Source organism: Cimex lectularius, unplaced genomic scaffold, assembly GCF_000648675.2.
Source record: "Cimex lectularius strain Harlan isolate CLEC.00 unplaced genomic scaffold, Clec_2.1 scaffold131, whole genome shotgun sequence".
Classification (NCBI taxonomy): Eukaryota; Metazoa; Arthropoda; class Insecta; order Hemiptera; family Cimicidae; genus Cimex; species Cimex lectularius.
In genome coordinates, this window is record NW_019392685.1 from 392,512 (window position 1) to 419,805 (window position 27,294).

Consider the following 27,294-nt stretch of genomic DNA (forward strand, 5'->3'; position numbering starts at 1 on the left):
ATGGAAATTTGACAGACCAGTTGGGCCACGCCTTCTTTGACGTCATTGACACACTAACAAATCAGGTTACGTACGTCCTCTTTGTCTTCATTGAACAAATGGCAAACTTATTTAGCCACGCCTACTTTGACGTCATTGAATACTTGAAAGACCTGTTTGGCCACGCCCTCTTCGACGTCATTGAACAATTGATAAACCCGTTTAGGCTATTTAAAAGTAATTATACGTTTGAGAGCCGGGATTAGCCATGTTATATTATTTTTTAGGTGAATTCAAAAATGCTTTTAGTTCCAGTAGATTTTTTACAAATTACTACTACTACTAGTTACTACAAACATTAAAAAAAATATTGGATTAGCCATGCTCATTTTGATGTCATTAGACAATTAACCACCTAGTTGAGCCACGCCCACACAAAAATAATTAGATGACAAACCACTTTTAGCTATTCCATCATCGGCGTCATTGAAACATTGTACAATTTAGCGTCATTGAAACATTTGACAAACATTTAGGCACTGATGCTTTGACGTCATTAGAAATATTTCTACGCATCCTCTACTGGCTAACCAATTTTACCGACTACCACACAATTGGACATCCTAACGATATAAAAACATATAAATATATACTATATATCAAAAATTCGATTGGAAGTAATAAGCGATTCGAACATAAGCCCCTCGGCTCACATAAATTTTCAAGATGCGGGGGTATGTATCACATCTGACAGAACCCGTGTCAGAAAAGGGGGAGAGTAAACATAGATATAAACATTTTTTTTCTTCCTCCTTAATGCCCAAGACAAAATTACATCTGTTACAGTTACAAAATCCGTTAAAAAAAAACCAAGCTTGGAATTTTATGAATGCACGCGTACAATATCGAACGTCTACATTTGTTAACAGTCTGTGTATTTTTTAAAGTTAGTTCTGAGAAGTTGAACAGAAAAGGAAAATAAATCTTTGTATGTTAAGGTTTAGCTTTTTTTTTTTTAAGGGAATGCGTAAGAAACCCAACCCCGGTTCTCTTCAGAGCGAACCCAATAAAGAAAACGTCGACCACACGTGGCGCAGGGTGAACTCGACTCCCCCGGCATTATTAACCCACTTTTATTTGTTAGGAAAGCGATTTTCCTTTATAATCCAAGAATTTACTGCTGACCCAATCCCCGGTCGAGTCGAGTATTTAAAATAACGTCAAATTAAAAGCCGACAATTTTCCAAGCCACCTTTCTACGCAGTCATGCATATCGAAATTACCGAGAGGGATTAGATAAGAAAAGGAAATTAGGCCGGTGCATGAATAAACACGGGATATTTCAACAGGCCAGCAGATATAAACATGCAAATATATTTTATACGACTTATATCTAGGAAAATCGGGCGAAATACCTCGCGAGGAAGGCTTTGCACAAAACATTTGGCGCGTGCAATGGAATCTTCGTTATTTCCACCGGTATTAGAAACCGGTCCCGCCTGTCCGTCGTTTTTCCGACTGGTATTCCTCGCCGATTTGTTTTTTTTCTTCGGGTTTCCTTTTTCCACCCGTTCGAGACCCTTGTTCGACGAGAACCTTCCACAAATATCGGAAATCAGGAGGAAATAATGCCGAAGTTGGGAATCCGCAAAAAGACGAGGGAGGCTGAATATATCCTTTTTGTAATAGAAAAGTTAAAGTCAAATAATTCCTGTTATACAGAAGGTATAAGAGATAGTGTATGTAGGATGACGTTTGTGTTTTATATTCGTGTGTTAGGATGGAGGTGAGAGATGTAAGACAAAGATAAATTTTAGAAGATTGTATTTGGAGTTTGTATTCCATTAGAATATTGTCACCTCCACAATCATCATGCCCCATCCATTAGTGTCGTTAGAAAATTATGATGTTTTAGGTGTACGTTAGAGATTTATGTATTTATTTGTATATTACACTGACAGGCGAAAAATTCCACCCACTTGTATTATAACTTGATTTGTATATTAATCATTTTTGTATATTAATCAAAGTTTCACATTTTTTAACGCTTAATAATTGAGTCTTTGTCTAAAAAAGTAAAAAAAAAAAAAATGTAAATTGCTAAGTAAAATGAAAAAAAAAAGACGAACAAATAAAATTTGTTTTGTTTTTGTTTTAGATTTTTAATTAACATTTCAATATCGTGTATTTCCTCCTCTTGCCTTAATTATATCTCGAAGATGCCTCGGACACTTTCTACTACTCTGGAAAAGTCTCTTTGCTGGAGGTTATCCCATTATTTACGAAGAGTCCTTTCAAGACCGTGGAGTGTATCAAGAAGTGAGGGATGTGCTTTTATTCGTCCTTTGAGGTTATCCCATGTTCACTGGGGTTCAAGTCTGGAGAACGGGCTGGCCAGGCTAAGACCCCGGTGTTATGCTGTTGAAGGTACGGTTGTACTGTGCGTGCGACATGAGGACTGGCATTATCGTGCATTAGAATAGGATTGTCGCTGATTTCATCGAGGATAGGCAACGCATCATGTTCCAAAATTTCATCCACATAAAAAGTGGCCGTCAAAGACTATCCACCAACAACAACCAACTCTGCGACTCTATTGAATTTCCCGCCCACACCATCACTGAGCTACGTTGGAAAGTTTGGCTCTGGGAAAAATTACAGGCTTCGTATTTTTATTTCGCCTTTTCCACACTCTTTCACGCCCATCTGTAGATCGTAGAGCAAATCTACACTCATCTGTAAAAAGTACAGCACCAATCGCCCAAAGACGGCCGAACATGGCTGTGTTCTCGAGCAAATGCGAGCCGTGCAAATCTGTGAGTTCACGTCATCGGCAGAATCATGATATGGTATTTTACTGTGTACGATGTATTTAACCAGATTTGCAATAAAATTTTTAAAAAGAAACGGGGATAAATGGCCACCTTAAGGTACACCTGATTGCGTAGAATTCTTAGGATGTTATCATTACACTTTACTACCTGGGTCGTTCACTCAGGTATGATCTTAACCGGCTCAAAAATTCTCCATTAAACTCATTCTTTGAACCAGAAGACTGTGATTACCTTATCAAACGCCTTGCGAAAGTATTAGTATCAATTTAATTGTGCTGAGAAAAAGCATCTAGAATATACTAGAAAATTAATAAATTCGAAGTCGATGATCGACCACAATGGACCCATACTGCTCATCAGGAGTATAGGTTTTTAGGTTAGGTGTTAAAATATCACATATTAAACTATCAAATATTTTTTGTTAATATTGAAAGTTAGGAGATAGGTCTGCAATTGTCAATCAACCTTTTTTCACCACTTTTGCGTACTGGAATAACAAAGCTTTCCTTCCACTTATGTGGAAATTTCCCATTTTTTAAAGATTTATTGAACAATAAGGATAAAGGTTTACTTAATACGTTAGAACATTTATTTGCTACTGTTGAAATTTGGGAGATAGGTCTGTAATTTCAGTCAACCTTTTGTCACCACTTTTTTGTATTGGAACAACAAAGCTTTCCTTCCACTTATGTCGAATTTTCCCATTTTTTAAAGAATTATTGAACTATAAGGATAAAGGTTTACTTAATACGTTTGAACATTTATTTATAAAAATTGGTGGTAAGTTATCAGTACCTTATGAGCCTTTGGGTATCACAGCTTTGAGTTTGTTGGTGATTGTACCAACACCAATACTATAATTAAAATTATAGTTAACGAACAAATCAGTACAGTATCACAACTGTTGACCAGGTTTACTTCTTGACAAGGAACATGCACAGATGACAAATGAGTTGCAAATAAATCACAGATATCCTGACTATTCTCAAGTGTCTGACTTTATAACAGACATACATTGTGGAATGGCATGAGACTGATGATGTGAAATAAAGATATTGTTTAGAGACTGTTGTTGAGTATTGGGTGTAGTTTTAAGTGGAATTCACCGAAAATTAAGGAAGATTATCTATTACAGTATTATAAATATTGTAGATTTATCTGAAGAACCCTTTTTGTTGCTGAGCATATTAATGTCTTTATCGTTTTAGTTGCTTCAAAATTCAACCCCCCCGTATTTGTACGATTTATAAATAGATCAATAAATGATCTCAGAGGGGGAGGAGAGAATTCCGTTTCCTACTGGCTTTCCAAGGGGGCCACGATTAAGACAAACGGCGTGTTAGTGGCCCAAATTATTATTTTATCCTTTATTTATTTTTTTGCCGGGCCGTTCCTGTTGTAGCCCTGGAGGCGAAACGGATCCCACGGGATGGCGGTTTTTCCTCGGATTTGTACGTCGAATTTCAGAATTCGGAAGAGTAGATCCCTCTTCGCGCCCCCGCGGACGCCTTTTTAATATTTCACGGGATGAATAAAGTTTACCGGCAAGTTTCTGTTCTTCACCGGCCCCACGGCGGCCACCAATCTCGGAAACTTTTGCCACGACATACTCCGAATTGAAAAATAATTTCCGCCCCGCAGCCAAGGGAGTAAGTCCCTTTCGGGATCCGGGTTAACACAAAAGGGAGGAGGGACGAAAATTACAAAGCGAGGTGGGCTTTTTCCATGGAAAACTGAGGGTCATAACACTGCCATAAACACAGCTTTAAACGTATTAAGCAGAATCATCCTCTATCAAAAATATCCCGATTCTAAGATCAACCATCACCATTAAAGCATAGAGCATAGAAATAACGTAATCGAAAACTTCATCTAAGTTAATTCACCCTACACAACCCCAACCACATAATAACAACGCATACTCAATATCCCATCTCCATCTCGTAAGAAAATTGCATTCCAACCAACACCAAAAATCCCTCGATTCAACCATCAACCGTCATACTCAAACAGTAACGAACTATCTGAGGCACTATCTAAACTCAACTTTATATCTTAAGCACCCTGTCTGAGAACCAAGTACTTAATTTAAAAAACTGATCTCAAAACTCCTTCTTGAAAACGAAATTCTTTCATCACTATACACAATCACTGACAGCTAAGTTCTTTGTAGACTGCGACAAAAAGGATCTTGTCCTACAAATTTGTTACTTTTCCACTTTGTAGCACATACGGATGATGCGACGAAGAAAATGCCTCTCTATTCGTCTCCTACCTGACTTCAGAATTTACCCCTGTGTAGACTACACCCATCTTAAAGAATTCTTACTACAGAGCTCCATTTCCTCTACCTCTACATGACCTCCCTACCTTTTATCTTTCTGACGTAAAATGTGCAATTAACCCCCCCCCCAGAAAACTCGAAGTTTTAACTCATTACCCCTCTCATTCTTCAAAATCTCCGAAAAATCCATAGGTTGCCTAACTGACCTTAATAAGCAAGTTTCTGTATAACTCACTTCCCGACGACAATTCCTAAGATCAACAAACCACACCTCCTTCTGCATTTCTACGTTCAGTCAGTTTACTGCCAATTCTTGGTAAACACCCTGAAAATCTTACAAACATCTCATCCTCAAACCTTAATTTGATCATTAATTTCGTCATCTTTCTACTGTTCAACAGAACCTTCGCGTTGTGGACATATCGTATTCTCTTTTGATATAAAAAGAATGCTGCTCGGGAGTCTTCCTTGATGTCTAGCAAGCTTTCTATTGGCTCTGGCACCCTGGGTTTGCTCTGGAAAATAAAGGACATCTTACTCCCACACTCTTCTTTGTACAGGGAAGGTAGCGTCTTCGGTCCGCATGTGTACTGCCGATACCCCTTCCTATTCTTACACCACTATCGTAGCTTACGCTGATGACCTTGCCATTCTATCTTCTTAACCCCGACCTCATCCGAGCTCACCGAACCCTCCAGACACACCTATACCTATATTGAACATTTATTAAAAAAACGACAGAAAACAAAGTCCCAAAACATATCCCTCACTCCTATTTAACTTTAAATTACAAGGGTGAACCTGAACACTAAATCCACTACACAATCTCAACACAACACACAAGAATGACATACCTACACGGAAAACAAACACTTTGAGCCCTGAAGATGATCTCAATAAAGATCGAAACGTTGGCATGATGAAGAAAATGTTTTTCTAAAATAACGTCACACCAGACCGCACCTCACGATCTGCAAAAAATCATTGGCTAACGGTCAGTAAACCACATAAATCCACAACATTTAACTACCCTCTAACGGTCATTAGTGTCAGTGTTTAAGGTAGTAGCTGCATGTGTTACAGTGTGTGTGACCTCAATAGGTTAGGTAGAAATAGAATTTATAGATAGTTGGGATAATAAAGTTTCACTAGTACAGGGTTGTTGGTCAAAGAAAAAGTTCATAGATGAGATTCAGAGTTTGTGTGTTTAGTGTAATGTTCAAAGGGTAGTTAAAATCTGAGGATGGAATTTAGATGAGATATGTACACGATAGATCTACAATAGTAAATAGTGGATAGAATCAAGTTTTTGGTTCAAATAGTATCACAGTCATTATGTTCCTTTATTTTTTTCTCACTATTCAAATCTTCACTAGTCAAATTAAAGTGCCAAACAAAATGTTTCTCATTGTACCAACTTGATTTCTGTTCTAATTTATTAAGAAAAGAGTGACAGACTATTTTTTGACGGATGAGACTGCAAGTGAAAGGCGACAAGGTGGAAAAATTGCCTAGGACTCAAACGTCGTTATTTATCGTAGACGGTGGTTCGAAGCATTTGATGTAGACTCAAGCCACTTTGGAAATGGGCCCGATATGGAAACCTGCTCGTCCTCATCTGCATTGGATGGAAACTCGATCGGCATACGTTTTCCAATGTCGGATTCGACGCGGCGGGCCCGCGGAAGAGGCGAGTGGTGATTTATGTATGTAAATCCGGTTTAACGTAGGATCTTCGAGAGGAAGAGTGAATCCTTACGTTTTTAAGGGGGTTTTCCTTCTTCTCTGCTATAGGGGTGACTGTACGACCGGTTCTAATGGATTTCCCGTTTCGATATTTGAAGAATGCTTCGGTCCTTTTAGGCTTGATGAAATTCAATTTTTACGGAAAAAACTTCACGAACTTTTCCCTCGCCGAAAGGTTACAGGTTCGGAATGTAAATCGTGGATTAAGTTGAATAAATAATTAAAAACCTGTAATTTTTTATACACGGTTGTTGATGAAAATAGGAATTTTTTTCTTTTTTGTAACGAGGATATTTCAACTAGGTTATATGAACCCTCGGGGTGCCGGTGTTTTTGGAAATATAAAATTTGTAAGACGGACCTTTATCTTACAGTGGTGAGCGCCATGTAATACCGTTGAGGCCACCGACGTCCCCAATATGGTAATTGTGACTGATCAATCTATCTAGGTCTTTTTCTGTTCCTGTTCTAGGTGTTTTCTGTTTCTCTGACAACAGGGCACATGATATCTTTGATGATTGATTGATGCCACGAGTTCAGTCGGTGAGGGCTGAAGGATTGAAAATTAATTCGAGGAAGTTAATACCGTATTAAGTTCATAATCTGATATTGTTGGGGGACGAATTTCAAGTGGATTGTCATCATCGGCTCCAAGTAGGAACGCGAGGAGGCCGCCTAATCGCCAATCAAACGGCTCGCCTTTAAGCTCAAAAGAGATTTTTCCCTAAGGGCTTATCCTCCAGAGAAAAAGGGATTAAATCCTTCCCCCCACTTCACCAAGATGACTATCAAACTCGAAAAATCAATCAAAAACCCGCCTGGCTGACAGTTTGTCAAGGAGGCCCGGATTTATTGGCCCGGGAGAGATGAAAGACGTTCGAGAAAACAAGGGAAATCCCTCTTTATTTATACAATGGGAAAAATGCTTTTCAAGATCCAATTTCACTCCAGTGACATTTGCATCGGAACAATTCCACCCCCCACACCTTGACATGGAGTGTAATTTCTTATAAACAACAGGTATTTCTTTAATTTCCCTCTTAAACTGGAAGTCCGTAACAGTATGCTCACTTTGATTGGTCATTATAAACAGAAACGCAAGGATAAAATCGAGTTCAGAGATGGTTTTGAGAATTGAAATTTAGAGATGGCAGTTAAAATTTACATTCAGAGATACAAGCAGTAGCTCAAGCAAGTATTGACAGTTGGAGACCAGATGGTGCTTGAGATTGGTAATACCCCGATATGTTTGGATGTTATTCGATGTTCACTATTGCTAATATTTATGGTAGTTGAGGCGTTTATCGCTGTAAGGTAAAGGTCCCGGATTGGAATCCAGCAGCCTGCACACCTACTTTTTTTCAAAAACCGGCACCTCAAGAGTAGTGGAAATACCCCCGTAAAAAAAGAGTTGATATACGCTCAGGTCTGAAGTTTAGATAAGGTTGTACATTGAGCGTAGGGATATTTGAGGTGGTCTAACTTGCCATGTGCAACTACCGATAAACTCCATCATGAACCTTCAACTTGCTCTTTAACAACCCTTAACACTGCGACTAATCACCAGCCACACTCTAACACTATTAATGCCACACTCAAACATCTCTAAGCACTGTCTCTAATTATCCGAAACCACCTCTACACCTCCTAAATTACGTCACTAATCTTGAACTGTCTTCTCAACTACCCTTAACAGAATCACTAATGACCGTTCTAAACTAACATTATTAATTCCACACTTACACATTTCTGAACATTGTTTCTAATTATGTGAAACAACATGTTAACTTAAATGTAAACTCTATCATCAACCTTCAACTGTCTGTATAACCACCCTTAACACTGCTAATAATGACCTCTGACTACATTTTAATGCCACATGCGCATATCTCTAGACTTCCTAAATTCTATCATCAACCTTCAATTATCTCCTCAACTGACACTGTGACCGATGACCATTCTCGTTCAGAATCATTACATCCATGTCGAAACATCATCCTAGCCCAAAATCTTTATTTTCATCTCGAACGATGATCATCAACTAATCATTACAGTCCTCAATCACCATTACCACCTCAGTTTCAAACCACCACACCTAAGTCAGCCGCCATCTCTATGTCTCTTTAGTCGTGTCCACCTAAACTCCATCTCTTCGACGACCTCATGTTAGTAATCATACTCAAATATAAATCCTGGCAATTAGCCTGGAGGTGGTGTTTAAATGATATCTATGTTTTTCATTTATATCCATATATAACAACCATTTAACTACCCGATCTAAACTCCACCGTACTTTTCCTACATTTCTCAACTTTATAGTCTATAGGTTGCATTTCTGTACAATTAAGTTTCAACTATTTTAGATGTCAAGAAAATTTTACGATCTAAGGCTGACACGTTTCAAGAAGTCATTATACCCTTGTTATTCTTGGCTGTTCCCCTTCAATTAGCAAGGAACAAGGAGCGAGACCAACTGGAACCAAAAATAGCCGGTCGAACAATGCCTTGTCAAACGGAATTTGACGGATTTCACGTCCAGAACATTTCTAAACGTGTCCATAGGCTCGTTTTAATCGGCCGGCTTCGTTTTATTTATCCCCGGTGCCAATTTTCGACGAAAGCCGTCCTGGAAAACAATGCGACGAGTGTGTTCGCCTCTGACGAGAGACAAAAGGACATCAGTATGATTGACCCTCGCAATAACACGGGACGCCCTTTCATTTCCCAACGCGGGCATCTGTCCCAGGACAAACACTCGGGAAAAGCTTTTTCCGGTCTGTTTTCCTATTTTCCTCTCTTTCTCCTCCCCTGTCAATACAACGAACGGATACACGGATTATCCAGCGTGTGCCCGCGAGTCACTCCTCGCGATTCGGGATTCGCAAACGCGATTAAGTCTGGATCACGGCCAGTAAACACTCCGTGGGCGAATTCGGGGTCTATAAATACCGAGGACGCTCCGACACGCGATAATAATTTGTCCGAAAGAGCCATGGAGTCGGACGGACAAGGACGATTCAATGTGACCGAGGTTGTCGAATTTGACCTGCCAATTTCGATAAATTAACTCGCCGCTGCGGACGAGTCAACTCCACGGGCATGTGCCGATTTTTCCTTATTCCAAAAATCATTCTTCATCTTATTCTGTCAAACTTATTCTCAAGTATCATGTATCGATGGTTAAATGTTTTTCATGTACAATTAGTTTCGAATAAATCATTTACCCGAGCGTTCTCACTATTGGTTGTTTTGTAGTTCGGTGTGGGACCTCGTCCAGTTTTTCTATTTGCAAGGTTCGCGTCATTTTTGTTGATGATCTACTTCGAGCGAACTGTTGTTGTCATTTGCGAATCAGGGTTTTAATCTAACTAGTCCAATTTATCCAATGACGTCAGGGTTTAGCTGGCTTGTCACTCGTTGTAATGACGTCATTGAGTATGTGACTGCAGGTGGCTCCAGACATGCGGTATTCACCGACTGCCGATTGCCGCCGAATATTTGCCAAGTCTCGAGATGCTCGTCTTGGCATTTGCCTATGTATACACACATGCGGGGTTTGCATAACTACCCAGTTGTGCGGAAAGAGCGTATTTGCTGAGTGCTGTGCGAGGCTCAACGTATGGATCAATCGTGATGAACAATAGGTTTTGTGCAATGCCTTCGGACTAATTCAAAAAAATATATTTAATTATATTTTTTTAATTTACTGATTTATTTATAAAACAATTTATTATTCGTAAGAGAAGTTTTCCAAATTATTGGTTCTGTAGAAACATAGAGGAAGTCCAAAACTGTGGCGTTGGGCCAATCCATTCCTAATGAAAAAACAATAATATTTTTAGTGTATAATTTAATACATTTATACTAGTTAGCAATCGTTTATTAATGAAAAATAAATAGTATTAAATAGAAGTGTGCACTTACTGTTGATTTTCATAACAGTTGACAGTTGGTTAGTATGACAGTAGGTATGTACAGTTACAGTTAAGTCCCGAATGTGTGGTTTGAGTGCGGTTACATCACGAATATTAGTGCCCTTTGAAGAGGACAAGAAAACCGACAATAAGGCGAGCACCGAATACTAGTCGGGGTTCGGCGAACATTTGCTAGGCATTCGGCGAATACCGCATGTCTTGAGCCGCCTTAATATTTGGCTAGTTGGCCATTGTCGCCAACCGTGAAATGACGTGATTGATGAAGTGGCATTGATTGACCAGTGACCTCAAATGTTAAAAGGTAAGAGGAAGGTAAGAATAAGCCAAAGAATCGAAAGGTTTGCCTATTGTCCAACGACCTCATGGCTCATTTCTGTTGTCTGATTTCGTCCAAGTTGGCTCGTGTGTTGTCCAATTGGGTCAGATAGGGAATGTATGTTAATTTGTTATGTCAAAGTAGGAGTGGCTAATGGTCGTTTAATAGTCCAGTGACGACAAAGTGGGCGGTGCTAAACGTAATTCGTACGTATCGTACATAAAGGAGGAGTAAAATTTCATTTGTTTAATGTTCAAACTTCAGCGGCTTTTTCGCTTAATTAAGTTGAGCGACTGAGCCTCAGTAATTACGTCTAATCCTTATTTAATAAGAGTTACTTTAACTGTCTAATTATCATTTATACTTGGAATTTGCGTGTCTGTTACAATTTAGATTACTTATGTACTTTTCTTTTATAGGTAAGATGCCATTCTGCACGTCACCACCGCCAAAGTACCCAGGTTAGAATCTTCAGATTTTTTTGTATTAACTGTGTGACTGACTAACAAGGGTCAGGGTGAAATTTGTCAAAATCGCCTAGGAAAAGGATGAGAGGCGTCGTGAGAGTGAAACAACCGAATTCCGCGATCACACCCCCGCCTATAATTAGAACGCGGAGGGTGGAGGGAGAATTTCCATAATCCGGAACCCTTTTTCCCTTGATCACAATCCCGGTGGGTCCCGTGCCGCCTCCATCCCGGCCGAAATCTGGGGCTTAGGACCCGTTTAATATCCAGATTACTACCCATTTCCAATGGCTCGGGGCTTTTTCACTTTAACAAATTGCCTTCCGGCCAAACATCCGGTCTCGTCTCAATTCGGCCGGAAAAGATTTTCAGCTTAAAACCCGAGGGAGGCGGTGTCGTTTCCAATTCGCACCTCCTTTCCTTCAATGGCATGTCAACACTGGGAATAGGAATCAATTAATAAGTATCTATATTTCATCTTATAGAAAGATCAGTATAATCCATGTAAAAAATTATCGATGTCGACGTTTTTTCAGAAAGTATCTAATATAAATATCGATACTTAATGTATACAGATTTTTTCAAAATATTTCATACTATCATTATGTAGTTATTCATTAATAACCATCACTTCAATAATATCGATCTCTAAGAAATCAAAAATATCGATCTATAAATCAAAATGGTACCCAAAATATCTTTATGTCATTTATATACGAGATATCGAAATAGTGAATCGAATGCATCAGTGTGCTTATACCTTGCTTTTTGCTTATATAAAATATCGATACAGCAAAAACATGGATACCCTGTAAAAAATATGTATGTGCAATATATCGCAATTGTTGATATTGGATATATCAAATACATAAATGCTCCTTGACCAAATATCGATTAACACAGAAATTCGCGACACATTATGGCCAATGGCTGATCAGTGTTCCAATGACGTCGTAGTCATATTGCATATATCAAATATATTTTCAATTTATACATTGGATATATCAATATATAAATGCTTCTTGACCAAATATCAATTTATACACAAAATCGCGATAAATTGTGGCCAATGACTGATCAGTGTTGCAATGACGTCATAGTCGTTTCAAGTATATTGGAAATATCCAATATATAAATACTACTTGACCAAATATCGATGTATACATAAAATCGCGATATATTGTGGCCAATGACGTCATAGTTGGCATGGCTTGCCGATCGTGTAATGATGTCATAGATTAAGTAACTTATAGTTGGCCAGTTTTCCAGTGATAATGGACATGCCAACTGGTTAGTTAACTTCGTAATGACTCCAAAAAGGAAGTAACTATTTGTTGATTAGTGACCAAAATATCGATCTCCAAAAATAACGAACATATAAATTTAAAATTTATACGATATATCGATGTTGTTCATATTTGCTAGAACTAGAATATTTGATAAAATATCAATTTATAGAAAAGTATCTATAATGAAAAATCGATATTTTTAAAAACCATTTTCCTGCTATACATCGAATTGTTATTAATGAAGGATAATAAGGTCAAATTTTCTCCTTTCGCATTCCATGTTAACAGTTTCTCAAACAAAAGTTGCTTCCATTAAGGCTAATAAGCCCCTTTTTAACGACTTTCCGTACGGCCTGGAAATTAAAGCAAAGGTGTTTGCCTAGGGCGCATTCCACAAGCGTGCACTTGTTTGAGCGTGTGTATGGCCGTTCCCGAGGATTGCACACAACCCTATATCCATACTTCACGGGCTTAACTGCTTACACGTTACAACTGCAAACAGGTGGGCCGATTAGCGGAATCCTTGCATATATATGCAAGCGCCCTTTTCCAAACAAAGTGAGAACTGCGAAAACACAAGGTACAATGTATAAGTGTATTGTTCTGACTGAAAAGATACCTCCCTACCAGATCATTATTCAGTATTTTCGAGAAGAAAACCGAGGTGGTATAAAAAGACAGCCAGTTATTTTCAAACTAGGGGGAAATCGTTTGAAAATATCGCAGAGGAAGAAAACATCGCCTAGAGGGAGCCCATTAACGCGAGGAAAAGGGCCCGATAATTGAAACCGAAACGAATATTTAAACCGGCTTGAAATTCAATGTTATTTTCTCGATCCGCCACGTCTCGATGTGTCTAAAGCCTATTAATATTCAATATCCTTCTGTTCATGAGCAAAAGCCGCAAGAGTCGATTTTCAATATCCTCCGCGTTATTGGATAAAAACCACAACATCAAGGCGTAACTTTTATATTCAAACTGGATCACTTGATACTTTTCCGATAGGCCATTAGTGAAAAACTCCGACGCACAATACAAAAAAAGTCTTTCTCTTAATTATATAGTGGAGAGAGATTATTCGATCGATCGATAGAAAACACACTAGCCGGTGGTAATTCATGGTTTTTAATATCCCCACGTCATCTAATGAAATCAGTGTGGAAGAGCCATAATATGGTTCTTTACTTTCTCAATGACGTCAAAATGGGCGTAGCCGAGCTGGTAAGTTTATCGTCTTATGACATCAAAGTGGGCGGGCTACTGGTGGTACAGTAGTCTGATAGTCTGACATTAAAGAATGAACCAACTAGGTTAATTTTCCAATTACACATGGGCTACTGCTCGTACAGTTGTTTGATGACCAAGAGGAAGACAGGGGTGGTTACTGTCCAATAAGGCCAAGGTTGTGGCTTATTTGGTTTGATTGGCTATTGTCCAGTTCATGTCTAAGAAAGTTAGTATATGTCCAGTGACGTCAAAATCCAATGATGCCGAATCAGGCCTTCCTCTAATGTCTTGAAACCAAGCATGTCATATGCATGAAAGAACGATTGAGAAGTAAAAAAATGAGTGAGCAGTAATGAATTATTATCATTAATTAAATAAGTAGGTGAGCGAGTGAGCACAGTGTTTCGTCTGCCTGTACTCCTATCCGGTGCATGTGCCTTGTTAAGTGCTAATGTCGTGTCAGGAGTCCAACCAGAATCCTGGTTCGGTTGCGGTTCCCTTCCAGTAATACTTTGGTAAGTTTTGCGGATGGTCCTTCCATGAATCTCTTCGCATGCCGCATCATACCTGTGGTATTGTTCCACCAGGTTTTGGACTGACTAAGGATCCATTTTAACTACTAGATACTAAGCTACAGTACGGTTCAGGACACATAGTCCAGGTTGGCCCCCACTTTGGCCAACATGTCAATCTTTTCGTCACCTCTATGCCCCTAGTGCCTAGGCACCCATGCCATGATCAGGTCATTGTGTCACTGACTTCCGTCAGGACCTTCATGCAGTTGCACACAATCTTTGCCTTCACATCGCGGAGGCTAGGGCCTTTAGTGCTGACTGACTGTCAGATGGCTGTCTTCCGGGAATGTATTCCTGGTCTATTTATTTCACTGGCGAATATTCAATAAACAAAATCAGGCCTTATTTTGTGGTAAACCACCAGCTTTAATAATATTACAATCGTAACAGATTCAGTTTTAAGTTAGGACTGTGGTAAGAAAAGCCAAGACGATGGCCGTTGTAATTGTATGCAAGGAACACACGAGATAAGGACAATCGCGTTTGTGGCCCGTTCTTCCTCGCTAGATAACATATCTTTGTACTAGTTTCACTCCGATCTGGGGTCTTTTTTCGGGTTAAGAAATGATTGGTGTCTTTTTTCCAAAAAGGGTGCAAGCTCAAATCAAGCAAGGAGGAAGCAGGTCGCGCATCCATCCTTTCAATAAAAGTCCATTGCGGGACTTTAAACCCGATACCGTAGGGAAAGAAATCGCGTCGGTGACGGGTCCTCGGCCTCGGTCGGCGAAGCTCGCCCCACTCTCGACTCCCTGCGCCCCCCGGCCTCTCGATTCAGTCGACCTCCGGGCTTTGCACAGTGTGTACAAGCGAAGCCAAACGCGCCATTTAACGTTTTCACGCTACCGCGTCGGCAGAACGAGACACGCGGACGCGAGGTGCGACGTCGATCCTCGGAGTGTGCTTTGTGTGTGTGTGCTCTTCCCCCTGCACTGTCAAAGTGCCATCTGTTTATTTCCATTCAAGCTCGGACCCCATCCCACGATTGCGGACCCACACGTCAACCTGCCCAAGTTATTTTCCGGTAAGATGTCAAATATAAAATATAGCTTTAAAAAAAGCCAACTCAACACGAAACACCTGCTTTGAGCTGTTCTGGCGGTTTGTCCTACCCGATAGACGCCTCTACACTACCTGAATTACCCTTTTCGTGCCCAAACGGCGAAAATTGACAGAACCTGTAGAATATTCCAAGTATACACCAAAAACCGTCAGGTTAATTATTTCAAAATTTACAAATTATCTATAAACAATTTATCAAATCAAGGGTATTTACAACCCTTTCTCCACCTAGAAACCTAAGCAGCATTATTTCCAGGCTAATGTGCCACAGGTAATTACAGTCACACACTCGGGACCTACTTGGTTTTTTAACCCCCTTTCCCCACAAAATAATACTTATTTTAACGGTGTTTCTGCGGTGATGTGCCAGTTGACGGCTTTCAACATAAAAAAATGCAGTAATGGCAAACATACTTAGGTTTTGATTTTCTGAAGATGGTTAAATTGCTTCCTGATCCCTGACACAGTGCCAGTAGAACGGAAATGCTAATAATACAAACCTGTAAATAAACAAAAAATGCACGCGTGGATTACAAAGAAAGGGTTATGATAGATTCGTGGTTACAAGCATGAAGCTGTTGCGGGGTGAGTGAGGAACGTGCGATGGATCAAACGTGTTTGAACAAATGAATTCATCGTTTAAATTAAATGTTGCACAAATAAGCGAAACGGTTTAATGGTTAAAAAGATGAGTGCTTGATTGATTGAGTGTGTAAAAGTATGGATTGGTGGGGTTGTGATTGAGATATTGAGGCGATTGAATAATTGAAGTTAGTTTTGAATAATTTGTTAAAGGCGTGAGGGGCGCTCAAGAATGAGGTAGTTTAGAAAAACACCTTTTTCATTTTTTTGCCGACGTTTCGACCTTGATTCGGGTCATCTTCAGTGTATAAAGACTGGTGCTATTCCTGTGGTGTCATATTGGCTTTGTGTGAAAGTGATGTGATAAGAAGGAGGTAAGGGGAGAAATTAGTAAGGAAGAGGTTGTACAATTGATTAAGAATGGGGTTGGACTAGTCAAAGGATCGAGGGATTGATTGAGTGATAGTGTTAAAGTATGAGTTGGTGGGTTTGTGAACGATCGCTTGAATAAGTTAATTTATTTACGGCTTAATGATGATTGATTGATAAATAAGAGGTTGTGAAGTTTAATGATTGATATGATGGATTATTGGTTAATTTGCAGGAGGAAGCGATTGATTTATGGAGTATATGTAAATATTGAGTTTTTCAGTGTGAATGAGGGTTGTTGGGCAACTTCTACAAGTGAATCAAACGGCAAATAAAACACACACGAAAATATTAACTTAATACAATATTTGAAGTTGGAAATATCAAATAAACGCCATAAAATAGAATAAAAATTAATAAGTGAGTGAATTGATATGTTGTGTCTGTAAGAAGTTGATGATTGTGTGACTGTAAAGTAGAGAATGAATGAGAGGGAGCATTCTTAAAGGAATGAGTTTTAGAAAAATAAAATAACAGTAAGAAATGGATCAAATCAATCAAAGTGCGTTTATCAAAGAATGCTTTTGGGAAAGAATAAATGTTGAATTTGATAAGGGACTGAATGAATTAGAAACTGGTAAAGAGTTAGTGTATGATTAAATGAGAACGATTCTAAGAGAATGAATATGAACGATTTTAAGAGAAAGAACGTGTGACTGCGCGATTTGGTAAGAAAGTGGGTGTATAAAAGAATGAGTGTGTGATTGAATGCGTGGCTGTGTAAGAGAGTGGGTAAATGAATTAATAAGTGCGATTTTAAGAGAATGAGTGAGGTACTGGGTAAGATGGTGAGTGAATGAATGAGTAAATGACTGGGAAGAGTCTATGTACGAGTGAGTGTGAAAATAAATGAATGAATACGTGTCTGTGTGAAAGGAGATTGATTGAATGTTGTTTTAATTGAATGAAGTTGAATGAATGTACAAGATATTGAATGAATGAATGTGTAAAGAGAAGAGTCTATGGAGTGTTGGAAGTGTCTATTTATGAGTGAGTGTGAAAATGAATGAGTGTTTTAAAGGCGATTGATTGAATTTTAGTTTAATTGAAGGAAGTTGAATGAATGTATGACTGGGTAAGAAAGTGAGCATGTGAATGAATGAATGCGACTCTAGGTAAAAGAGAGTGTATGAACGAATGAGAGTGTTTATAAGAGAATGAGTGTGTGTAAATGAATGTGTGACTTTGCAATTGTATATGTAAAATTTCGACTGGTTAACAGGCATGGCCACATGTATTTGCCCCCGGGCCGAATTGGAAAACAAAAATTTTTCACTGGCCGGAAGAAATATTTTCGAGGATTAGCCTGATCTATAAAGGTTAACCCTCCAACAAATAATTCCCTTGCTGATCATGAACCTTCTGACGTGTATCAAGAATTCTGATTGGTTTTCTGTAGAGCAAAAATGCTTATAAGTCGTTATCTGGGTGAAGGGAGGCTTGAAAACAATAAAAGTTTTGACAATTAAAATTGAAAATTGTTAAGCAAAACACATTTCTTTATTTACTTTAAAATTTTATTACGAATTTGTTAAGTAAATCAATATATCATTATTTTTTTAATATCTGGTCCTATACTTGTAGTAGCTGTTTTAATACAGCCTCCAAATTTAAATCATTCACTCTGGATTTTGTTGAACTTTTATTCAGATTCATTAAAGAAAACGTTTGTACAGACATATAGTTCAGCTGAGATTACTAAAATACGTCTTGGCTTTTTTTTTAATTTTCATATTTTTCGTTATTCAATTGTATTCAATTGCTTATAAAAATCACGCAAATTTTCTTGCTCTTCTCGAAATTTCTCAATTGTATATCAACATGGAACGTCAACTTGTCCAGAAAATGGACTAATAACATACATACATACATAAAATTTTATCAATTTTTTTGTCAATCAAATCTGTCATCAGCGAAAGAATATTTTTATTAATGTTTGAACCTTTTATTTTAAAATTCTTAAAGATATGGTCTGTAATGTTGGAAAATGATCAAATTTGCATTCACCCGGATTTATAGAAAAAAGTACAAACCAGTATAAAAGTTTTAATTCTTTATAACGGAATATTAAAAAAAATATAGAAGTATCGAGAATTCATTCGATTAATTGACTAATATTGAAATATTGTTCGCGGCCCACATAAATTCATTAAGTTGGCCGTGGCTGGGTTAAGGGAACAAATGTCTAGAGAAAGTAACGCGAGATTGCGTTTGTAAGCGAATGACTGGATGATCTTGTTAAATTGGCCCAAATGAGTGAGTAAGGAGAGAGTGATTTATGTAGGTTCAAACATCTCTGATAGTTTAATTTTTGTGTTTGGTTTTGTACAATCCTTTTCTTACGAAATTCGTCGGTTTATTTTACAATATTTCTTTCGCTCTCGTCATCGAAAGGTTTTCCATGTTACGTATCAGCGGGGGGAGATAATTTTTTTTTCGATCGGGAGTGATTAATGCGTACAAGTGTGTTTGTTCAATTACACTTTTATGTTGTTATGCGTCTCTTCCTGGTTAGTCATAGGGAGGAGAAACATCCGATTTCTTTATCGTGAAGGGGGCTGTTGCAAGAGTTGTCAATTCGTAAAATCGCGGACGTGGCTCGGATTCTTTTCCAAAACGGCGTGTCGTTGACGATTTTCCCAGAATTTCCGTTTCAAATGAGCGCTCGATTGTGGAAAATGAAAACGCTCCGACTGCAGAGGACGGTGACTCACGGACGTCGAGTCGGCGTTATTCGAATCCGAGCCGTTTTAGCATTGGCTGCGTTTTTTTCCCTCTGAGACGTTTTTAAAACATCTTTACATGCGATTCATTCGTTCCACCGTTAGTGCCGTGAACTGGGCCCAGACATTTCTGACTAATATGACGACCAGACGCCTACAAAAGACGTGTAGCTTTCCAAATTTCACGGTGTATTTGACATTTGTTGCGATTTCGTAACTGATCGACACAAACGCACTTCATTTCTATTATTAGGGATATGATAACAATCGTATTATGCTGGTTAAGGGAAAAATTCTAAATTGGCCACAAGTTTTATGCTGAATTGTGAGAATTCTTCTGGAGAATTGCGGGTTGATGAACTTGCAGCTTGGTCATTTACGACCGTTTCCGTTTCAAAACAGTGAAGATCGGCTAGTTAAACATTGAACTTTGCGAAGCTGGAGAGAGAACGAGAGAGAGAGAGAGAGAGAGAGAGTGAGGGAGGGGGGAGGGAGGGATGGAGAGAGAAAATGAGAATGAGTGAAAGAGAGAGACAGAATGAATGAATATCGTTTTATTTAAAAAATATTGCTATAAACTAAAGAGAGGGAGATAGATAGATGGATAGATAGAGAGAGTGAGACAGAGAGAGTGTGAAAGAGAGGAGAGAATGTATGAATATCATTTCATTTAAAAAATCTTGCAAAAAAACGTAAAGAGAGAGAGAGAGAGAGAGCGAGTGAGAGAGAGAGAGAGAGTATGAATGAATATCGTTTTATTTAAAAAATCTTGCAAAAAACGTAGAGAGAGAGAGAGAGGGAGAGAGAGAGAGAGAGAGAGGGAGAGAGAGAGAGAGAGAGAATATGAATGAATATCGTTTTATTTAAAAAATCTTGCAAAAAACGTAGAGAGTGTGTGTGCGAGAGAGAGAGAGAGAGAGAGAGAGAGAGAGAGAGAGTGATTTAGTGATGGAGAGAAAGATGAAAGTAATGAGAAAAACAGTAGTTAATAAGATAATGAATGAACATCGTTTTTACCAATTTTTATTATTTTTATCAAGTTATTATTAATTAATAGAGAATATAGTTTTCTTTAAATCACTCATAAAAAAAACGGATAAAGATAGATAGAGAAAGAGAGAGATTTGATTTGATAAACGATTTATATTTACAAATCTCGCAGATTTAGGACAGTTGACCTTTCTTACACTAACGAGAAACGAACATTTTACAATTTGAACTTACATACATGCGCTTCTAGATGACCCAATGTATATAATAATAATAAAAAAATAAAATAAATTTAAGCTGAATGTGGAACAGAAATAACCAAATAAAAATTTACATTCATTTAACTGTAATAAATCATTAAAGAAAGAAATTGTATAATCACACAACTTATTAACAATGTTACAGATTACACACATATAAAATTAAATTTTTATCACCTCATTAAAAACTGCAATAAATCTATTAGAAACAAATCCTGAAAAGAACTTACAAATTTATACAAAATAACATACAGTACACTATAAAAGTTTGAATACTCGACAGATATGATAAATTCAATTATCATTCACTCTTTATTAGTAGTTTTGCTTTAAGCTTTTTCATTTCTTCTATATTCAGGCTTTCTTAATTTCATCTGGTAAATCATGGTATAGATACATACTCGTTATAAGAAAAGATTTTTTATATTTCACATTATTAAGTCAAGGTATTGTGAAGCGCTCCTTATGCTGGTTGTAACATTTAACATGATGTTAACATGAGAGAGAGTGAATGAATACCGTTTTATTTAAAAAATCTCGCAAATTTAGGTCGCGAACGACCCCTCTTACAATTAACGAGAGGGTGGAAGAGAGAAGGAAGATAGTAATGAGAAAAAACAGTAGAGCGAGTAAGATAATGAATCAACATCGTTTTAGCAACTTTTATTATTTCTTATCGGTATTCTTAATTAATAGAGAATATAGTTTTATTTAAAAACTAGCAAAAATATAAAGAGAGGGAGAGAGAGGGAGCGAGAGAGAGCATCGATATCGAATAATATGTGGAAACAGTTCATCCGCTGACTACATCGTTGTGCCGATAATTTTTTTTATCATTGTCAGCGATTGTCAACGCTGATTTTCGTGCCGTTTTTAAGCAGGAATTGTACTGGATGATGTGCATTCTCTCGGGATTTCAAAACGCTCCCTCTCCCGGACATCCGGACCGTTCATTAATGGGTCGTCTACGAGGGGAACCGTCGATTGGTTGAGTCACGCCGACAATAGGACCAGTGCACTTGAGCATAAATGATCATGTAGAAATGATTATGATCAAAACGGAGTCGGGGTCGTTCCGTCCCTTACGAAGCTTCTCTTTCTGTGGGTGGGGAGCGTTGTTTTTGACAAAGCAAGCCCTCGAAGTTAAAAGGATGTCAGAATTGGACATCTCTCGCAAGGTTTCGACAGCTGGAACGGGTTGTGCAACTCAAAAAAAAGAAGGAAAAATAGAAAAAAAGGGGGCGTTCTCTGGCCGGAAAGACTGTTTCTGTACGACCGGTTACGCCCACGGCACCCTCCTCTTCTGTTTCTTATACACTCCAGATGGATACGACCCGAGGAAATATGTACATGGGCGTGAAAGTAAAAATTGCGATCACCACTGGAATGATCGCGTCCCAGATGGACGGAATTATGCACCTGTGGGTCCGCTAGGCCATCTTTTAAGCGAACAAGAATAACCTGATATATGTGAAACAGAAACATACAACATTTATGAATGTCTTGATCGTTTAATGTTTCTGTTGGCTAAGCAGAAAAAAAGACACAAAAATTCTATGACACTCGCTCCCACTTGACTCATTTATTCTTTATTCATTCACATCTTAACTTAATCATTCATTCATTTATGCATTCACACATACTTGATTTATTCTTCATCCAACCTACTCATTCACCTGCTAAAACATTTACACAATCAGAAATTCACCATCTTACGCAATAATTTACTCAATCAAACACGATTCAGTCATTTATTCAATCTTCTCCCAACTACACCTTCACCTAATAAATCATTCACTCACGCATATGAGTGCACCTACTAAACCATTTTCTCATTCACTTACTCATATTTTTTGCATTCCCCTACGTAATCATTCACGTAATACTGAACAATCTCTCGTTCACCTTCTTATTCATTCGTCAATCATTCCCTCATTCAATCACCCATATTTTCTTCATTCAATCACTCATTTATTCCTTAATCACCTGTTAAATCATTTTCTCATTAACTCCATATTTTCTTTATTCACCATCCTGAACCTTCATCTACTGAATCATACATCCATTTATTTTCATCGTTCACTTAATCATTCAGAGCTTGTTTCTTTTTTGGGTAAACTTTTCACACCATCACCACGATTAAATATTATTGATTATGTAAGTATTTCAGAATTTTCGTGTCGCGAGACTAGACGAACCATAAAGACTGCCGAGCAGCGTTTTTCTTCTAAAGATGAAGAGGTTTTGTAAAAAATAAATTATTTCATCATACATAGAGAAACATGCAAACATTAATTCGCTTCGTCGTTATCAAAGGGTTAAAGAAGCGTAGGTAGATCAAAAGGATATCAAAGTGATTAAAAATGCAAGTATACCCGTCATCCTGGGCATTAAGGCTTTTCTTCAACTTTCCAACTGTGCAGGATATCTTTTTCCTTTTAAATGTGATTATGCTGTCTGCTGTCCTACCCCCGCCGCCAACCCTCGGGACGTGTCCTGAAACTTGTTTATCTTTATTATTATCATCAACGTCGTACGGCCTCCGCGTTTCCGCTTCCTCCATTTTCAAAAAGATACCCGTGATACGAGTTAAGCCTCTAATTCCTTAAGTACTGAGATTAAGCCCCGGAGCGGGCGGGAAAACTTGCAGTGTTCCATTTCGCCTGGAAAGCCCGTCCTTGGCCCAGTGTACCGGTGATGCAATTTCACTTGTCGATAAAAGAAAAAGGTTTTAAGGATTATCTTTTTTTCGTGGGTTTCACCTATTGAAGAAATGGAGTATTGCACAAGGGTCGAGAGCATGACTCAAATAGGTTTATCTCGGAGCGTAAGTCCCTTCTCCTCTCCTTATTCGTTTGGGGAGTGGGTGGGACATCACGTGTACAAATTGCATGTTTACAAGGTACGTGTTCACGAACGGCTCAATGGGGTGACGTAGCCGGTTCTCTCTCATTTGGGCCGATCTTGAACTCTAATGGTGATCAACCGGGTGGAAGGAGTTGGAAAGTGAGTCAAATGGAATTCGAAATCCAATGACTCAACCGGTCCCAAACCCGACGTTTGACGCCGACGTTTCCCCCCTGGCCGCTACTCGGGACGAGTTTCTAATTCTAATCGGGTCGTCAATTTATAAATACAACAAGACATTATAAATCCTTTGAAACGTCGCTGAAATGACAGCTGCGAGACCGGTTTCTTCCGAGCGTCTCTGATCTGTCTGATCTCGCTGTATCACAAGGCCACGCTGGTCAGTAAATCTTCATACATTCAACTCCTCACATAATAATTCATTCCCATACACATTAACAAACTCAATCTCATTTAATGGAGGAAGATAACAAATGCATGATTGAAGCAGGTAGCAGGTGAGTGATCTAGTGAATTAGTGATTGAATTGGAAAGTGAGAGATTGAAATGGTCGATGAGTGAGCGACTCATAATTGGAGGAATTAGTAAGTGAAATAGGAAATTATGAAAAGTATGAGATTGAGTGTGTGAAAGATTGAACAGGTGAATGATAATTGAAGCTAGAAAATGAATAAATGCACGAACTACTGAACCTACGAGTGAATGAGGGACTGAAATGGTCAGTAAGTAAATGTGAGAATGTCGAAATGAATGAGCAACAAACAAATGATGGAGTAAGAGACCGAATAAGTTAATAGATGAACTACGAAACAAGTGAGAGAATGATTAATTGAATGAACGGATGAAGGAGTAAACGAAAAAAAAAATTTTATGCGGGTCTGGATAAGTGAATGAATGAGCGAATGAACTAATGTGTGTTAGGGTGAAGGACTGAACTGGTGAATGAGTTAGCGAATCAACAAATGAATGAATGATGGGTTGTGAAAGATCGAACAGGTGTATGATAATTGAAGTTAAAAAACGAATAAATTCACGAACTACGGAACCTACGAGAGAATGAGGGACAAATGGTCAATAAGTAAATGTGAGAATGTCGAAATGAATGAGCAACAAACAAATGATGGAGTGAGTAAGAGACCGAATAGGTTAATGGATGAACCAGGAAAGAAGTGAGAGAATGATGAATTGAATGAACGAATGAAGGAGTAAACGAAAAAAATCGTTTATGCGGGACTGGATAAGTGAATCAATGAGCAAATGAACGAATGTGTGTTAGGGTGAAGGACTGAATTGGCGAATGAGGTAGTGAATGAAGAAATGAATGATGAGCTGAATTGTAATGAGATTAAGTAGCGAGAGATGGAACAGGTGAATGAGTGAGTGAATTAATGATTCCTAATTGATCGAATGAATAGGAGACATACAGGAAAATGAGTTTAAAAAAAACAAGGGTATGAATTAATGAGTAGTGGAAGACTGATCAGGTGATGAGTGAACTATCAAACTAATGGGTGAGTGATTGAGTGAATGACGAAATGTGTGTGTGCGTGAATGTTTGAAGGAGAGGTTGATTATGGCGAAGCAGAGAGTTAGTGTGAGGTTATGTGCGAATGAACAATGGTGGTTCATTTAAACTTGCTCAACCACTCAATCACTCTATCGTTTACACATCGCCTCGGAGGTTTTGTTGCGTTCAGATGTTCGAGCACTTGTTCAACAAAGCTGCTACATCTCGAGATAAGGGTCTGGGAGGTAGTGTTTACCGTCTGGCAAATCGTCTGTAAACTCGACATTTCTATTGATGTCACTCAACAAGCCCCAACATCCAAGGCCGTTAAAGGCAAAGGTAGAAAAAGAAACAAAACACCGAAAATATGCCCGTTTCCCATCGGAATCGTCTCACGCTCCGATGTACAATTAAGAGGTAACCGTCTCGCAGATATTATCGCACGGCCGACTATTTATAGGTGAGGAGAATGGGAAAAAAAAGCCGGGGGTGGTGGTGTCGGGCCGAAATCACCATAATGGGACTTCCTCCTCCGGTCCAAGGTTGTCGGATCGCCCTGTGGACCCCGCCCGGCTGCGGGTTGAACGCCCTGGGATAAAAACCGTCTTCGGGATATCAAATAACAATAACTCGTCACAACTTTATTGTTCGATAATAAATAATATTTTATTTCCAGGTGTGACGATGCGGGAGAAGAAAGGAGGCGCTCTGAGCAGAGTGCAGAAGATCAAGAAACGCCTGAGCCACAGCTTCGGAAGATTATGTAAGTACCTTTTCCGTAGCAATCACGATTCGAATTGAACGTTAATCTCGGGTGCTGAAATCTTCAGTGGCGGATCATCCGAGAGAATCCTTCAGGGATTAGCCGTCTGGTCGCCATTGTCGAATTCCCATTGTAGATGACCTCTGACATCTGATCCTAAGCTTTCCTTCCTCTCTAATTGTTTTGTTTCAATTTTATTCCCTTTGCTTGGTTTGATTAATCAAGGAATAAAGAAAGGATTCAGTGTCTTGAGTCGAGGAGTGTAAACAATTCCAGAGAACGCGAATCCAGCGGAGGTGTGAGTCATTCCGTCCTTGGCGACCGTTCTCCCACCTGGCCCTGTAAGGACTGCCCCCCGCATTCCGAAGCGGTTTCCTGGACCTGATAACTCATTCATCTAGGTTCGTCAGCGGAAAACAAACAAAGGGACGCGGTGGATCGCCCTGTCTCGCTGTTTGACCGAGGAAGACGCTGTAAGATCCAATCGCGGAATCATCTCAACGGTCCTACCAACATCGGTTTTTCTGTGTCATAAATAATTAAATTCATTCATCCGTTATAAAAATTTATATAATTAAATTTTAAGGACGTACATGTGGTAAAATATACAGGAGTGTGCTTTTTCCTCCAATTTTCGCTTAACGTCTCGCTTTACCTCTGCTTCGCCAATTTCGGTATTTCTGACTATGAAGCGGTACCATGATCAATACAACAAACATCAGGCCTAGTTGTGATAATGACAAGAAAAGCGTGTACGAGGTCATAAGTAATCAAAATGTAAACATTAAACAAATACTGGTTATATTTCAATAAAAAACTTCCTTCACAGGAAAATTCACTTTTCCTGGAATTAGACAAGAGAAAAATGTAAATGATCGATTATCGAAAATAAAATATCGATACTTCGACGCTATCAATCGATCATCGTGCCTAGTATATTTTGGAATAGTCTTACGAAACGTCATAACGACGTCACTATCAATTTTAATATCGATCAAATATAGTAAATTTAATTGCATCGAAAACACATTATCGATATATCGATAGAATTCGATAATACTTTTCGCTACTTCAAGATATTTGAATATAGATCGTGTCTAATCCTCCTTAGGCACGAATCTGTATTCACAGTGGCAATGCTAGTATGATTAATCCAATATTGATGCTAATTTCTATCTCTAAAATCGATTATTTAACATGGATATGAAATTTAGTATCGATAATACTTCTCTTTATATAAATAATCACTATCACTTTCTTACCCCACCCTTACTATTTCTATCGATATACTTTACCGATGGTCATAATTACTTCTCATTTGTAAGAAATAGTAATCACCATATCGTTACTAGTATCGAAATGATCGGAAGTCCAATATCGATACGTTGCATTGATCGATACATATAACATCGATATTAAAATAATATGACGCGAGGATCGATAATACAATATCGAACTGC

General features: G+C 38.5%; 1 protein-coding gene across 5 annotated transcripts in view; it reads left to right on the forward strand.

Annotated features, from left to right (window-relative positions):
- LOC106663152 (cyclin-dependent kinase 14) overlaps positions 1-27,294 on the forward strand; it is a 134,311-nt gene that overhangs the window by 14,834 nt on the left and 92,183 nt on the right. For 3 of the 5 annotated variants that reach the window (XM_024225769.1, XM_024225770.1, XM_024225771.1), the window contains exons 1-2: positions 15,203-15,674; positions 25,748-25,834. In XM_024225769.1, the coding sequence (XP_024081537.1) occupies positions 15,218-15,674; positions 25,748-25,834 (544 nt within the window). In that variant the 5' untranslated portion in view covers positions 15,203-15,217. Of the gene's footprint in view, positions 1-11,513; positions 11,556-15,202; positions 15,675-25,747; positions 25,835-27,294 lie in introns of those variants that run through there. The other 2 variants (XM_014387754.2, XM_014387757.2) reach the window with 2 other exon arrangements.